Genomic DNA, 16,622 nt, shown 5'->3' with positions numbered 1-16,622 from the left:
GTTAACAGTAGAATCAACAAGTAAGAATATAGGATGATTTACCCTAAATTAAGGTAAAGAGTCACTGTTCTCAACGAGGATGAAGAGAGTTAAAAGGTTAGAGTAATATTGATTGGGGAAGAAGGCACTAAGTGCTCTTAACGTATGTTCTATGATCTTTCAATTGTTGCGTTTGGGCTTATATATGGAGATAATAGAGGCCTCACGTCATGAGTTTATTGACGATAGAGTCATAATTTATCTCCTTGCAGTGTTGGGAATGTGACTTTCTAAATCGATTATATGATATTTTAGGACACTTGACGGAAATAACTTGCCAAGAGTTTGTCATGGTGTTGCTTGATACATAAAGTTCACTATTTCACTTGATATGAGGTTCACCAAATAAAAACACGAATATAGTATGCGATCCGAGAATACGAGCATAATAATTTTATTTTAGTGTAATATGTTTGATAAAGTTGGTCAACTAGAGGAGAATGGGCACTCTCTAACAGAAGGGAAACCTCTTGAAAATGCTAAGAAACCAACCGCAGCGGCAGCTGATCAATTGGGAAAAGGTGAGAAGGTCAACCAAACGAAAATATAGTTGAAGCTGGTTTAAAAAGTTTCAAAAATAAATAATTCGCTTTTGTAGATTATATGGAGCAGACATCTTCCATTTTTACTTTAAACACCTTTTATACAAAAAATTAAACATTTGAGTTACGGGCATTTATAATCCTTTAAATATCATCTTAACAACTCTCTAATCACTGGTTAACATTTTCCTAAACAAAAATTATCGTTAGGGATGGTGAGTAGGCACAACTGGCAACAGATTTGTTCACCAGTCAGCTCTCCCATCAACCTTTGAATTTTTTCAAACCCTTTATCAAAGTTTATACTAATGGAATAAAAAATAATTAAGGAATCAAATTGAAGGAATAACCAAAGTCTAACGTGCATACACGATCGCAGTTAACATGTTTTTTAAGTCATAATTATATTGATAATTAAAAAAATTCCGTCATGTTGAAACAAAACCAAAAATGCTGTTATTAACACCGAAACCTAATGTTATAAATACGTGGAAGCAAATCCCAATATTTATTACAGTGCAATTTACAAAATAGACCCCACGAAAACTTTTTTGTATTCACGGATTTCATAACACATGTTTTGCCTTTTAATCCTTTTCTTTAAACAGCTTGCTTTTGATGATAATCCTAGTTAATTCAAGAAAAAAAAAGTAATTGTACCCCAGAATAGATGAGTTGCAGTAAAATTCCACGTCAATGGTGATACAATCAACTTTTCTTTTATAATAATATCATTTGTCCCTCAAAATTTTAAATATTATACGAAATGATTGTTATACATCTATAACAATATTTGAAACACGGAATTTCAATAATATTTGAATTTTTTAAATTTTAAAATAAAAATTATAATATATCAATAATATTAAACAGTCAGATATATAGATAATAGAATTAACATATATAATTTTATTTAATAAAATATTATTAGTATGTTTATATATAAAATTTAAACATTTTATTTAAATAACATCTTAATTGATATTTTATTTTATTTCCATTAGCAACAGAATTAATTTTACTTGTAGAAAGCTAATTGAGTAAATAGTATATTTTATATTTTATGGTTATTAATATTATAAATGAAAATTGTTATAGAAAATAAAATGAAACATTAAAAATCGATGTTAACTAAGACTAAACTTGGTTGGCATTGACAGTGTTACCCATATAAGAAGAAGTGAGTTAGGATATAATATGTTTTCATAAATATAACCAAATAATAGAGCCAAAGACAGTTTTTTAATTATTTAAAAACACAACATAAAAGGAATAAAATGAATGAGGACTTTTTGGAATTTACTTCAATGGCAGGGACCTACATTGTTGTTGGCCGGCAATTGCAAGCAAAACAAAAGAATTCAAACCAAACTTGTGAATCAAGATTTCAGCAATCAAAATCATTCCTAGGACATGCAATGCAGGGAGTGGAGATTAATTAATTAATTACTTAATTATTATTATTATCAGCTTCCCTACCATGTGCTGCAAAAGATAAGGGTTCTCTTTTTCTTTTTTACAGATGATTTTTATCATTTACTCAACACTTCACCATATATAGTTCTATCTTCTTTTTCCATCTTTATGTCCTTTAATTAATTTATAGACATTTCTTACTAAAAAGTTGTGAGAGAGAGAGAAAAAAAAAGACTTTTTAATGAAAGTAATGTACTAATAAAGAAAGAGTAAAAATATGAAATTGAGCTAGTTTGGGTAGCTTAAGGTATACCCTAAAATCCAGTTTGAAACATATGGGTGTTTTGTTTTCTGCACTAGGGAAAGTAACGTGGTTAAACGTTAAATACTTGGCTCATAAATGACTGGTTTCATACTTTTTAAGACTTTATTTGGTATCCCAATGGAGAAAGGTAGAAAACTTGTGAATTCTAAATTAATTATAATTAACAAGTTTTTCATCCTTTATCTTTGGAGACAAACAGGGGGGCTTGCCTCCTTTGTTCTTAAAATTTCTTTTACTCGACATAAAATATTTGACTTGGGTAGTTTGGAATAAACATGAAACAAAAGGAGAAGTTGAGTTTGATTACCTAACTAAGAAATCGTGCTAAATGGTGTTAGATGAACTAACGTGACCTTTTAACCTGGTTCATTCCATGAAAAGAAATTTATTACTCCTCTTCAGAAATATATGTACACAAGTGGTTAGCTTTCCCCATTCTGTTGAAACAAATGGAACATAGGTTCTTCATTCATATGATAAAGCAGGCAGACCCAGAGAAGGGAGAAAAAAAGTTGTGCGGTGCAGGCTGCCTGCATCCCAATAATTTTGTTGGTCCAATAATGCTAATAATAACTTTTTTCGCAGGTTGGACTATATACAATCTACTAAAACCAATAGGGTGATGTTAATCACTGTCATTCCATGATACACAAAGCAAAAGCTGTAAGGCATGTGGGAGAGAGAGATGGCAGAGAAAGCAAACAATGAATTATGAGTCAGACAGAGAGTGGAGTGTATGTGTGAATGGAAAAACCCAACAGAACAAAACAAAACAAAACAAAACAAAACAAAACCAAACCTAGCTTGCAAGCAAGGACTGCGAATCATTATATTCCTACATTCCTTTTGTCTCTACACTTTGTGTAAACCGAATCTCTAAAGTCTTAACACCAAACCCATCAATCACATGTTAACTTTATCTAGAATTTCTTTTATCTCCTTCCATTTACATTATCTACATTGTCAAATAAGGATACTTTTAGAAAGAAATGAAGAGTCCTAGTAGCCTAGGCTTGAAGTTTTCTTAAGGGACCATAAACAGGAAGATGGAAATTAGTGTCAATTCTATCATTTTTCTTGCAGCAAAAAAAGTAAGCATCCCTCAACTCTGAGTTATTTCCAGTGGCCTAGTCATGTTAAACAGCTTTATGCGTCAGCAGGGGAATGAAATTTGGCTTTTCAATCATTTCCAACATCACTTTATTCCATTGATGGACTGCAGTGCATTATTTCCTATATAGGGTCCAAAAATGTGTCCAGTATCCGAACAAGATAAAGAAGATGGTAGACGGATATATACTCAATTTAGCTACTGTAAGCATACAGCAAGGCAATTTTGATAAGTCCTAACAATATGTACAGCAAGATTGCACCAACATGCACCAGAATAAAGACTACTGAGAGAGTAAGAGCTTATTTTTGCAGGGTTTGTAGAAACTGCGGAAAGACAAATTTAGATGCAAAACAACTTAGACATAAATATTGATGAACATATACATTGCACCTGCCTTCACTGTATATAGATACAGTTTAACAACATGTAGGCACAGCTTGATTACTACTCTGAGCCATGCTTCTTCTAGGATGCTTTGTCTCCCTTTCTTTGAACACAACATCAACAACCTTGGTTTATAGCCACCAGTCCAACATGTTGTCCAACTGTTATGATGGAAATTTTGAAAAAATAAAACCACATTATAGTTTTTGGTTATTGTTTCCCCCCAATTATTTCAAATGCATGCATGCTCTGTGATGAACCCAATAAGCACAACGGTGAAAAGAATGATTATCATGACTCATTGCTCATCCTCGAAAAATTGTCTAACTTTTTCCCATCATATTATTAGAATGATCATTGGTTAAGAATAGATAATCCAACAACTCTGCATCCAGTTAGACCCAACTTGTAATGGAGTCAACCAATTGCCTCTTCCCTAACAGCATGCAGCCGTCGATGTTTTTATCACAGTTCAAGACATTTGTGGCACCCGTATAAAAATGGAGAAAATACCTCGCAGGTGACCGGATAAAATTAATTTCTATCATTTTAGTTTTTGTACTATTAAAAAAAATTAAATAAATCTAAATTTCAATAAAATTAATATTTACTGTTTACCAGAGTAAATATTTTGAAAACTTATAAGATTTTGCAAAGGAACAAATAATTTTAATCACACTTTTAAACAATGAACGTTAAAATAATTCCTAGTAAGACTTCAAGCCTGGGAAAGTTTAGACACTAAAGAACATTATATAAGGAGAGTAGTAACTTGAATCTGTCTGCTAGCCCTTCAAATTTAGACAGATAATGTAAAAAGAAACTGCAATAATAAGTTTATCTTTCAGCTTGAAATGAATATTAGTTTGAAAGTATAAAACAACTATAGTTTGAGAGCATACAGATTGTTAGTTTACATATTAAATTAAGTATCATGTATGTATGTATGTATGTATGTATGTATGTATGTATGTATGTATGTATGTATGTATGTGTAACGATTGATTGTGATTATAACTATTTATACGGTAATGATTAAAAGAAAAGATGAAAAACAAAGTAATAATTAAGTATATATCCTTGGAATTTCCTAAGATATAAAGGACAATACATAATTTCAAAAAGTAGTGTAGTGTACGGTTGCAATCAGGGTAAAAATATTCCTCCCATGAGAGGACTAATGTTCTTCTAGGAGACGAGACAACCTCTCTAAACTAAGTTATTCAAAATGAGAATAAAAATAATATTTGCGGTAAGCAAGGCAAAATCTGGAATGTAATAAATAACATTGCAAATGAATTTGATGACCCATCTGTAGTTGCCATATGATTATGCCCCACCAGAACCATACTTCTTTCCGAAAACAATCATTTGGAGCTTATCATAGCCTGCAAGCACACCCGCACCAGCAACCGCACGCAGGATGTTGGCACCAGCTCCCTTAAACAGTGACTTAAAGCCCTCCTTCTTAAGAATTTGCGAGAACGCATCCATCGAGCTCTTGTACTTCACGGCTTCACCCGATGTCATCATCATTCTTCTGCGGACAGTGTCGATGGGATAGGAGGCAAGACCTGCTCCATTTGTAATAACCCAACCAAGAGCAAAGCTAGCAAAGAAGCTATCCTGATATTATCCAAAATATAAGATAATGCAGGTGTGAGTGTAATCCTTTAGTACGAATGTTACTTGATGCAAAAGAAAGACAAAAAAATTCTACTAACCTGCAACTTTCCAACAAGGATAACCGGCTTTAGAGAATCATACATTCCGAAGTACAGGCCCCGGTACACAATGATACCAACACATGAAATGTTGAAACCTCTGTAGAGGCCAGCAATACCATCTGATTTGAGAGTCTTGGTGTATACATCAACCAAGCCATTGAATTGCCTCTCCCCTCCTGTCTTTGCGGCTTTGGCATCGTTAGCCAGACGAGTCCGAGCATAATCCAGGGAATAGACAAAGAGAAGGGAAGAGGCACCAGCTGCACCACCAGATGCTAAGTTCCCAGCAAACCACTTCCAGTAGCCATCACGGTCCTTCTTAAAGTTGAACAGTTTTTTAAAGTAATCCTTGAAGGCAAAGTTCAAGGCCTGTAAACGCAGAATCAGAGAATGTAAGTGAGCAGGCAGATCTAAATTCTAAATTGTAATGAAGATAAGGGGGTTTCTGTGAAGACGTTAAGAACCTGAGTCGGGAAATAACGGATCACATTAGCTGTATTTCCTCTCCACAAAGACATCATGCCTTCATCTGCTATTGTTCTTTTAAAGCAATTACCAATACCAGTGTAAGGTTCGGAGAGGCGACCGGCTCTAATCATCTCATCCTGGTTTTGGATTAAGAGCTTGACACGTTCAATAGGAGCAGCAGCAGTTTTGGACACAGCAGCAGAAACTCCACCCATGAGGAAATCGATAACGAAACCGGAAATACCTTTCTCTGATGGAGCCTGGGCACATACAGGTGATGAACTCGATCCAAACAATGAGAGATTATAACTTACTGGGTGGCATGCCAGCTGAGTCATGGGATGCTGTAGTGTTGCATTGCAACTTGCAGATGCAAAACGCTTCTGATGTACAGCAGGCCTTTGGAATCCTCCATACCGATATCGAACATCTTGAGAAAGGCTGGAACCAAGATGGAGTTGTCCAGCAATCTTTAGCATGACAGAAGGATGTTGGTGCCTATCAGCCATCATTTCTCCAATAAACAACCTAATCAGGAACCCAAATATTATGAATACAATGAGTTGGTAAAGAACAAAACTTGGAAAAGATGACAACGTTAACGATATATGGCCCTATACGATTATAAACAAGAACCCATGTTGACAGAGTGAAAGAGAATAAAAACTAGTTGAAATTGAAACAAATGAAAAATTGTCCCCCAGATCACAAGGTAGAGGCTTTTCTTGTGAATAAGCTTCATTTTCCATGGTTGCACTATCTAAAAACCAAAAAGATCCCTCTTAGTATCAAAGACTAATTTTACACAATGCCAATGTAGGTTATGTTGAGAAGAAACATTTAGTAAGGAAATGATTTGAGGGGAGGAAAATCAAGTTAATCTTTTTGATGAGATCAATGTTTAATCTGTGAGATTTCATGTTAGTAATATAGTAAAATGATTCATTGGGACATAGAAAGAAAAGATCTTTCTAATGACTGGTTTAAGGTCAGCTGTTACCGTGAACCAAAGGCGCCAAAAAGAACATGGTCTGCAATGATTCAGTTCAAATCAAACCAATTGCCAAAATATCACGTCCAGTAATATTATTCAGGATTACACAATATAAACATAGTATAAAAAGTAATTCAAAACATACATTACACACACAAAAGAAAAAAAAAACAAGAATATACAAATATATTAAATCTAAATAATACGAATTATTATCATATACAGCTTTCATTGAAAATTGCATTTTCTTTGAAAGACATACACAATAGAAATCATAAAAATAAAAAATAAAAATAAAAACAAATACATTATGCAGAGAAAAAGATGTATTTAAGACTAAATAGTACTGACTGACCTGTAAAAAAAATATGCAACGAAACGAGCAAAAGAAAAAATGAAAGAGATATAAAGAAGGCAAAAGAAAGAAAAGAAATTAAAGAGGGAGACAAGTAAAAGAGGGCAGAAATGGGGGTTTATAAGAAGAAGAAAGAGGAGTTAAAAATACAAGAGCAATAGCAGAATGTAAGCCGAAATGAAAGCATGCCCATAAAACCAGAAAAACAGTTATCACTCAAAGCAATCACACCTCACATATAAATTATGTAATTGGCACAGAAAACCTAGCAGTTTCCCTAGGGAAAAAAAACCTAGAAAATAATGAAAAGGAATAAAAAACTTATCCAACCTCCAAATGCGGAATAATATATTGTATATATTATGAATGGATAGTTCCCATTGCATGGGGAAGGAACATGAAATTATTACTCGATTTTGATTGATACTTCATACTCATACACCTGAAAATTATCTTCTAATTTATCATCAAATATGTATTCTTTTTCAAATAAAATAAAAGGATGAGTTCTGATCTTGATTATATTATTATTTTTATTAAATGAATTTATGTAATAAATTAAAATTAAATTTTAGATATTTAAATTATTGAAAAAAGAAAAGAAAACCACATTACTTCAGTTTAAATAACCATTTTTATAGAACTGAAATAGCAAATTTTGATTATTTATATAATAAGTAAGTTTATATTTCATAATATATACTTTTATAAATAATAAATCTAATATATTATAAATAAATGAATTGCATGAGTTATTTTTATAGGATAGGTAATGTGTGTAGATAATTGTTGCATTATGTTATTTTTATAAGATATTCTGTATGTTAGATTGAAATATGGGTGATTACAGATTAGGTAATGTTAGCAGATACCCCCACGCCAAAAAATAATGAACCCGCCCTAACCCAGTAAAGCAATACCAGTAGCCTAACTTTTACATGCTGCTGTTTTGTTTGCTTCTTTACTAGGAATCAAAAGCTGTTGTCTTCCATTTGAGGAAGAAATATCAATAACGGTAGATTGTATGCGCATTTTATTTAGTTAAAATATGATATCAGTCCCTATACTTTTACAGAATTTAAGATTTAGTCCATCTTCTCTTATTATTTTCCCAATTTTAAAACCCTAGTTCAATCATCAATTTCGTTTATAGTTTCCGCTAAAATTTGTTTACTTGTTTAATTTACATCAATCATACGCCCTATCACGAGGACAACTTAATTAACATGCTAAATTGATAAATTTTGATGAAAAATACCTACAATTGGTATAATTTGACTGGAATTTATAAAAAAAAATAAGTTGGAAGACTTAACTCTCAACTTTTACGTATAACAACTAAATCTCAAATTGTAAATATACAAGAAAAAACAATATATTTTAACCATTTTTTTCTTTTTTGTTAAAATATATATAATTTTAATTATGAACTTCAATGGAAAAAACTAACAAGCACTGGAAGATGAATTTGGGGGGGGGGGGGGGGGAATGGCTTTATAATGGGACCCATCATCGACATGTCTACTTAATTTCATATCTACTAAAAAATTTAATTGTGTTTCTTTTTCTTAGCTCATTCTTCTTAACTTGCTAAAACACTTTCAAGTGATACCGATGAAGAGACAAATCTACAATGGTTCTCGAAATTGGATGAAATGCTTAGAACTTGAAACGCCACATACATTTGTGACTATTGAAACATTAGAAAGCTACAGTGCCCATCCAATATATAGACCTTTATATTTCCATAATTTTTCATGTATGTATGCCAATCACTTCATTGGAAATGACCCATCCAATAATCCCAAACTGACAAGACTTGACAATTTTAGTTATACAAGAAATGTAATTGAAGGACCTTCTACATTTCCATGTTAATAACTGATAATATGCAGTTGAATATGGAAATACCGGAGAATGTCCCATCATGTGGATTTGGAGCAATGGCTATGTCCGCTTTTTGTATCTTGAAACACCCAAGACTTCCTATAAGACTGCAACAACAGAGAAGAACAAACAACACTAAGAGAGGAGGCGGCCATGCATGCACCAGCTAGCCAAGGTGGTAACCTAACTCCTGTGAAGGGATATAAGATTCCAGCAGCAACTGGCACGCCCAGAATGTTGTAACCAAGGGCCCACACATAGTTAAGCCAAATGCGGGAAATGGTCTTTCTCGACAGATCTATTGCAGTAACTACATCTTCCAAGTTGCTTTTGATAAGAACTATGTCAGCTGCTTCTATGGCTACATCAGTACCAGCACCAATTGCCATGCCTACATCCGCTGCCACCAAAGCAGGTGAGTCATTTATTCCATCTCCCACCATAGCAACCGTCAAACCTCTCATCTGCGTTCCATATTTAAGGTAAATAATGATCAGATGTTATGTACTGAATATCAAGCTCTCGTTCTCACCCCTACCGTTCATCCAATTTATTTATTGAAAATTTACTAGAATACCACCATGCCTCAGCAAATTATTATTCATAGGCATATAATAAATCTAATTGTCACTTTCTAACGACCAGAATTTCACAACTTTTTCACCCTATGAATAGCCTTTCATAATGCGTTTTTGAGAATAAAGCCATAAAATAAAGAAAGACAAGGAAAGTGAAAGGAAAAAGAAAAGAAGCTTACCTGCAAATCTTTGATCCTATCAGCTTTTCCTATTGGATCCATCTCGGCAATTACCTTCTCTATTCCAACCTCTTTGGCTATGGCAGTTGCAGTAGCCCAGTTATCACCAGTTACCATTATGCTTGAGATCCCCATTGAATGAAGATACAATATGACATTCTTAGCTTCCGGCTTCACTGGATCAGTTACTGCAAAAGCTCCAGCAATTTTTCCATCAATGGAAACTAAGACACATGTTCGAGCCTGTTGCTCATGTTCTGAAATGTAGCCCTCAATCTCAGGACCAACTGTGACATTATAAGTCTGCATAAGCCTCTTGTTCCCAACTAAGACCATTTTGTCACCAACTTTTCCGCTCACCCCAGTGCCAGGGTGCACCTCAAAGTCCTTTGCCTCTGTGACATGTTGATTATTGGATTGCCTGTTAGATTCTATCTTCTGACGCAATTTTCTAGCATGCTCCAGGAAAGCTTTGGCTATTGGATGTTGACTATTTGCCTGAAATTTTAAGGCTTAAATGTAAAAAAAGCCCCTAAAATTAAAATTAAGAAAACCATCCAAACCCCTACTATTTTATTGCAATAAACTGAAGCCATTTCTGATTGGATGGAAAATGGTTAACGGTCATCGAGGAATCAATTAGATGAAAACAGATGTTTGAATCGATTGCAATAAACAGATAAAAGTTTGGGTTAACTAGCTTAAGTCATTCAATGGCATTTTGCACCATTCAAGATGCCATAGCTCTAAAAAGGAAAAAAGGATATCAACTTTGGGTAAATCTAATATATAGAATTGCATCTTCTTTCAAAATAAGCTTTGGTTTAATATTTCCACTCCCCAAAAACCAAAAGTAACAAAATTCAGATATAGTTGTAAAATTAGAGCTATCCAAATTTCTCACGAAGCTTTTCTATATTTGTTCCCTAGCAACTTCACTAAATAGAATCAGGAGAGTACAAAAAGCTAGGCATGTACCTCAGCAGCAATAGCAACATCGCAGAAGTCTTCCATTGACACGCTTGAAAAGAGCATAACATTTACAACCTCAGGTTTCCCAACTGTCAATGTCCCCGTCTTATCAAACACAATTGCTTTCACCTACAGGATAAAGAGAGCAGGTAGTTCAGGTTGCAACAGTCATCTGCAAGGGAACTCGTTACATTAAATCTATCCAACTTCCGAGACCTAGGTTCACCTTGTATTACTGTGTGTATATATTGGCCAATGCATTGTTTTGTTGTTAAAGGACTCATAAAGGTAAGGCAATAAACAACACTTCTGAACAAGACATCTGTTATATTGTTATAAAATTATAAATGACACTGACAAAAGTGTATCAAAGCTGATATTCTGGTTATCTGAAATGAAGAAGTGACCTTCCACTACAAGCAACAACCATGAAATATAAAATCAAAGGGTGATGCCCTTTTTAAAGAAATCCACATTTTTATAAAATGTTAGTTGATATGCAGTTTGATAGATAAAAGTTAATATTTTCCTAGGCAAAAACAATTATTTTAGAATGAACCCATAGTAGATAACTTCCAAAAATGACTACTACTTAAAACTATAACTAAAAGGTCGGCAAATCTGATAATGGCAATGAGTTGTGTTTTTTGTTCACACAATTCCGAACCGAGAACCGAGTATAATTATCAATCGACAAATTTTTCAGGACAGAGAAAGTTGCTAATAATGCTCAATTATGATTGTAAACTCATACATACTAAGTTATCAACCCAAATTCAACCTTAACCTGTTCTAGGTTTTTCTAAACACAAAATGGTTATACCTTATGTGCCTTCTCAAGGGCATTTCCACCCTTAATCAGCACACCAAGTGAAGCACCCTTCCCTGTGGCAACCATGACAGCTGTAGGGGTTGCTAGTCCTAGAGCACATGGGCAAGCAACCACCAACACTGAAATACCAAACTGGAGTGCAAGTTCAAATTTATCCATGCCTTTCGGGATCCAATGTTTAGGGTAAATACCAATAACCCCAGGGATCAGCCATCCCAACCAAGTGATAAATGCAGTGAGAACAATCTGATATTGGACCAAAAAAAATTATACATTCTGTTAGAAATTTGCATAGAGATGCATTATGTAACAAAAGGAATAATTAGTTACATAAAGCCCAGCATGATGCTCAAGTTCTACACTCTTCATTAATGCAAATAGATTAAGAGAAAGTGCAAAGTAAAACAAAAACCACATACACAGCACAACTTGTAAGCCTAAACTATTAAAAACAGTAGGAAATATTAGTTATCAATAGTCATTCAATAAAAAATAATCTGTTTTCCACGGAAAAAGCAAAAATGTGTTGAAAGTAAGAAAAAGATGTTCTTTGTTTATCAGTGATGTTTCCAGCCATATTCATTTTGCCATGTTGGCCTCTTTGCAAGCAGTATGAGTGCAGCTGTGCGTCATACACAAAATAAGTTATCATAAATAAGATCATCCATAAATCAGTCTCTCTCTCTTTGATTTTGTTTTTTTACTTCTGCACAATATATGGTTTAGAACTTTGGCTTAACCTAGAAGATCAATTAAAGGTTCAAATGAATAAACCAGCCAACAAACAAGTCCATTGTCTACAATTATAGTGAAAAAGATCTAAACCAAAAACAGAAAGAATCATGTTATAGAGTTCAGGGAATCCAACCTCCAGCTGACAACCTGAGGTATGGATGATTAGAGCTATTTGATACATTCCAAATTAATGATAATAGTTTGAAAGTTTTTAAATATTTCAAAAAGTTAACAAGAAGCAAAGAAGCCTTTCAACTAAAGAAAAATCAAGAAAAAGAAATTATACCCATGAGTTTTAAGAAAAAGCAATAAAAATGGTATAAACAAAATTTTGGGCAAGGAAAAAGGAAGTTACTGCAGGAACAAAAAACCGAGAAATCCGGTCAGCAATTTTCTGAATAGGTGCTCTGGCGAGCTGAGCAGCTTCAACAAGCTGAACAATTTGGGAAAGCGCAGTCTCTGACCCAACATGAGTAGCCTTGACCAGTAAACATCCATTCTCATTCATAGTTCCACCAATAACCTGCTCATAGCAATTGAATTAAAAGAATTCAACATTTAATAAAGTCAGGCATACCTTAACAAACAAAATAAAAAAGGCAGGAAAAGAGTACCTTGTCACCAGGCTTTTTAGCAATAGGTTGTGCCTCCCCTGTGATCATACTCTCATTCACATAGCTTTGACCATCAATGACAATGCCATCAACAGGAACTTTCTCGCCAGGAATGATCTTGATTATGTCGTTCCTTTGTATTAGTTGGGTGCTGATTGCCACCTCTGAGACAACATTTCCATCATCATCTAATATCAGCAAACATGCACTATCAGGAGCAAGGTCTGTCAGCTTGGCTAAAGCATCTGATGTTTTCCCTTTAGCCAACACCTCTAAATATTTTCCTAAGAGAATAAAGGATATCAGCATTGCACTTGTCTCAAAAAAATCTTGTCCTTTAAATGTGTCAGAGCTCAGAGACTTAATTGCTACATAAACAGAGTAAAAGTATGCAGCATTGGTGCCCATGGCTACTAAAACATCCATATTAGCAGATTTCAGTCTCAATGCGTGGTATGATCCTTTATAAAACCTGATAGAGACATCAAAAGACAGAATGGTTACGCTGCAAGAACTGGTCACAATTAGTATATGCCTCTCCTGAGGAATGGAAATGCTGAATCTTTGACCCCAAAAAAATAAAAGTAGCTAATATTCTACATGGAAAATAACTACCAACTCATTACCTTCGGCCAACAATGAACTGTACTGGTGTGCAAAGAACCCATCGCAGAAGCAATCCGACAGTAAACATGTTGTAGATCTTGTACTCTAACCAATCACCAAAAGGAGGAAGCATTGGAAGCACCATGGAGAATATGAACAGAGGAACTGAGAACAGGCAGCTTAAAAGGAACTGATTCCTATAGTTATTAATTTCATGGTGCTGCTCAGTTTCTCTTTGTCTAGGAGGTATATACAAGCTTGCCTTGTATGATCCATGAGCAACTTCTTGTACAGCTTCAATAATGGATCTTGGACCAGTAAAGTCTGGGTCATAGTTGACAGTGGCCCTTTTTTCCTCCAAGTCCATCTCGACATGATTTACACCTATGGCTGACTCAAGGTAGGACTTAATAGTATTCATATCCTCCACTGATGACACTCCTTCAAGTTTCAAATGTACTTTGTTTGCTTCATTTCCAGAACTAATGAGATCAGCGCCAAAGCCAGCATCTTCTATTGCTTCAATGATGCGATCAGAATCAGTAATATTGGGATCAAAGTGAACCTTAGCTTCTTCAAGAGCTAGACCAACAACTGCCTTTTTAACTCCATCAAGGAACTTTAGAGCACGTTCAAGGGATTCGGAACAACTTGTACATGCCATTCCCTTAATCCTGAGCCGGCAGACTGCTATCTGTTGCTCTGAAAACTCCTTAACAGGGAAACCAGCATCCTCTATTGTCTCTTTAATTAATTTTGGCTAAAATAAAATACAAACAAGTTCTTTTGAGTTACCAACAATAGAAAGATATAAACTAATTATGAGGAAAACCACAAAGAAATACCAAAAGACAAATTAAATTCATGAAGATAAACCCACAGATTAAGATCTCCACAAAGTGTTGAAGCCTATAAGAGAAACATGGTTTAAGAACCAAAGATTTAGCACTACACTTGCACTGAATAAATTTTATACGCTTGACCATGGTGCCATCATGGTGGCAGTATGGGTAGTTAGAATAACCAAGTTGCCAAAGTAGTCTATTGTGAGTAGTGACCATAAATCATTCTCCACATTATAAGTATAAAGATTCAATCAATTTCTTAAAACTTACATTGACGAGCTTTGGAACATACTCAATTGCCGCGTGGCCATGAATCGGTGACACTGATACACTCTCAACACCGTTGATCTCTCCAAGCACAGATTCTATGGAAGTCACACAAGATGCACACTTGATATTCCCTATTTTGAACGTCACTGTTCTCTTCTTTTCCAACTTATCAACAGGTTCAGGTATAGTTACGCAAACACTATCTGAGGGCTCCAGCAAAGGCCTCTTAAGATCATCCCTCCCATTCAGTTCCATTTTATTGTCTCCAACATTAATATTCATGGCTCCTGTGAAAACATGGTAAGCAAAACATAAATATAAATATGTGTATACATCGCAGTTTAGACTTCTTCAGTAATAAAACGGTTTCCAATGCATAATTTCACGGTCAATTTGTGAAGCTTAAAACAAATTTTAGTGAAAGAGAGGAGCAAAAACTTTTCTGCTCGATGTTGCATAAAATTGAACTAAAAAAGAGACAACAAAATCAGGGTTCAATCATTACTTTAAAACAACTGTAAATATCAGATAGCAATAAAAATAAACAATTGAATGGTATTATTAGATAATTACGCAATCGAGGGGAAGTAAAAAAATAGGAGCAAAAACAAAGCACATAAAAAAAGCCGCCGAGGCTTTGTACAAATCAAACACGATAAAAGTTACTTAGAAATTAAAGTTCTAAATTATCGACCATATATAAATAACGTAAAGTCCACAGATAAACTTTCGTGAATACAAATCAACTCCAGAAGAGAATTTCACGATTCAAGCTGAAACGAATTACTTTTACTTCAAAAATATTAATTTCTGTCAACTCGGAATATGAATCAATAAACAAAGAAGATAACCTTTAAAAAAATCCAGAAGTTTAAACAGGCCAAACAACTAAAACTCGTAGTTCTGACATAAGAAGAAGAAAAATAAACTCACACACAAGCACACACATGTATATACAAAAAAAAAATTCAGAGAGACCTCTTTTCACAGGGTGGTTAAGGGTGAGTATTTGTTTTGATTGGGAAAAAAGATAAATGAAAAGTGAAAGTTCTTTTTATGTTAAAAAAAGAGGGGGGAAATTATTAGGGTTTTAGAATGGGAAGTAGATTATATTTGCTAAGGTTTGAGAAGCGGAATTGGAATTTTGTTCCCAAAGAGAAGAGAAGAGGAAGGGAGAATGGAATGGAATGGACGGTCGCAGGAGAAAGAAGAGAAAGTGGCAGAGTTTGGCTTTTCGAGGGAGGGTTTCTGTTCGTCTTTTTTAGTCAAATTTATATAATGGAGGAAAATGAATATTTGAACTTAACGTCTTATATGCCATTTCCCACCACCTTGCTTAACTAACCCACGGATCACCGCTATCTTTATGCTATATATACATATATTTATACACCAGTGTAAAATTCATTAATTTTTTTAAATCATTAAATAAAAATAAATTAAGGCCGATATTAAATTAAAACTTTCCATTTTTAAACATTAGAACATTTTCTTTCCTATACTAATTATTTGAACCCGAATAAAAAAATTTATGCTTTCTTTCCTCTGGTCCAGTTCCCCATTTTGTTACCCATGATCAATCAAAATTTATAATATTCTTCTCTTTTGTTTTATCTTAGAAGAAGCGCAAAATGTAAATGCAATTTAACATCCATTTTATTTATCATAAATCATTCATTTAAATATTTTGTAATTAAAAATCTCTCTAAATAATATCTAAAATATGTCATAACTTATCAA

The 16,622-nt window shown here is 34.1% G+C and overlaps 2 protein-coding genes across 5 annotated transcripts; both read right to left on the bottom strand.

Moving 5' to 3' along the window:
- Positions 1-4,868: 4,868 nt before the first annotated feature.
- Positions 4,869-7,842, bottom strand: LOC105771335 (ADP,ATP carrier protein 1, mitochondrial). 3 transcript variants are annotated; one of them, XM_012592762.2, is made up of 4 exons: positions 7,695-7,842; positions 6,012-6,543; positions 5,545-5,916; positions 4,869-5,446 (listed from the first exon to the last, which is right to left on the bottom strand). In XM_012592762.2, the coding sequence occupies exons 1-4, from the start codon at positions 7,748-7,750 to the stop codon at positions 5,150-5,152; spliced, it is 1,257 nt and encodes a 418-aa protein (XP_012448216.1). In that variant the 5' UTR covers positions 7,751-7,842; the 3' UTR covers positions 4,869-5,149. The 3 variants fall into 3 exon arrangements, with proteins under 3 accessions (XP_012448216.1, XP_012448219.1, XP_012448217.1); XM_012592765.2 differs by lacking the exon at positions 7,695-7,842 and adding an exon at positions 7,596-7,669; XM_012592763.2 differs by lacking the exon at positions 7,695-7,842 and adding an exon at positions 7,365-7,579.
- Positions 7,843-9,065: 1,223 nt separating this feature from the next.
- On the bottom strand, positions 9,066-16,167 carry LOC105769462 (copper-transporting ATPase HMA4). Of its 2 annotated transcripts, none has more exons than XM_012590113.2 (9): positions 15,734-16,167; positions 14,883-15,169; positions 13,788-14,527; positions 13,162-13,633; positions 12,903-13,070; positions 11,804-12,058; positions 10,987-11,109; positions 10,009-10,506; positions 9,066-9,715 (listed from the first exon to the last, which is right to left on the bottom strand). In XM_012590113.2, exons 2-9 carry the CDS (start codon positions 15,162-15,164, stop codon positions 9,290-9,292), a joined length of 2,964 nt encoding a protein of 987 aa, XP_012445567.2. In that variant the 5' UTR covers positions 15,165-15,169; positions 15,734-16,167; the 3' UTR covers positions 9,066-9,289. The 2 variants fall into 2 exon arrangements, with proteins under 2 accessions (XP_012445567.2, XP_012445565.2); XM_012590111.2 differs by having other exon boundaries at positions 15,861-16,167.
- Positions 16,168-16,622: the final 455 nt, after the last annotated feature.

Source organism: Gossypium raimondii, chromosome 5 (assembly GCF_025698545.1).
Source record: "Gossypium raimondii isolate GPD5lz chromosome 5, ASM2569854v1, whole genome shotgun sequence".
NCBI lineage: Eukaryota > Viridiplantae > Streptophyta > Magnoliopsida > Malvales > Malvaceae > Gossypium > Gossypium raimondii.
The sequence above is the reverse complement of the archived record's forward strand: the minus strand, read 5'-3'. Positions and strand labels throughout refer to the sequence as shown.

Excerpts from the sequence above, each read along its gene's own strand:
- LOC105771335 (XM_012592762.2), bottom strand. The coding sequence starts at position 7,750 with ATGCAATGGGAACTATCCATTCATAATATATACAATATATTATTCCGC. Across the intron at positions 5,917-6,011 it reads TCCGTTATTTCCCGACTCAG|GCCTTGAACTTTGCCTTCAA; the intron begins GTTCTTAACGTC and ends CTGCGTTTACAG. Across the intron at positions 5,447-5,544 it reads TCCTTGTTGGAAAGTTGCAG|GATAGCTTCTTTGCTAGCTT; the intron begins GTTAGTAGAATT and ends GGATAATATCAG.
- LOC105769462 (XM_012590113.2), bottom strand. The coding sequence starts at position 15,164 with ATGAATATTAATGTTGGAGACAATAAAATGGAACTGAATGGGAGGGAT. Across the intron at positions 13,634-13,787 it reads CAGTTCATTGTTGGCCGAAG|GTTTTATAAAGGATCATACC; the intron begins GTAATGAGTTGG and ends TGTCTCTATCAG. Across the intron at positions 10,507-10,986 it reads ATGTTGCTATTGCTGCTGAG|GCAAATAGTCAACATCCAAT; the intron begins GTACATGCCTAG and ends TTAAAATTTCAG.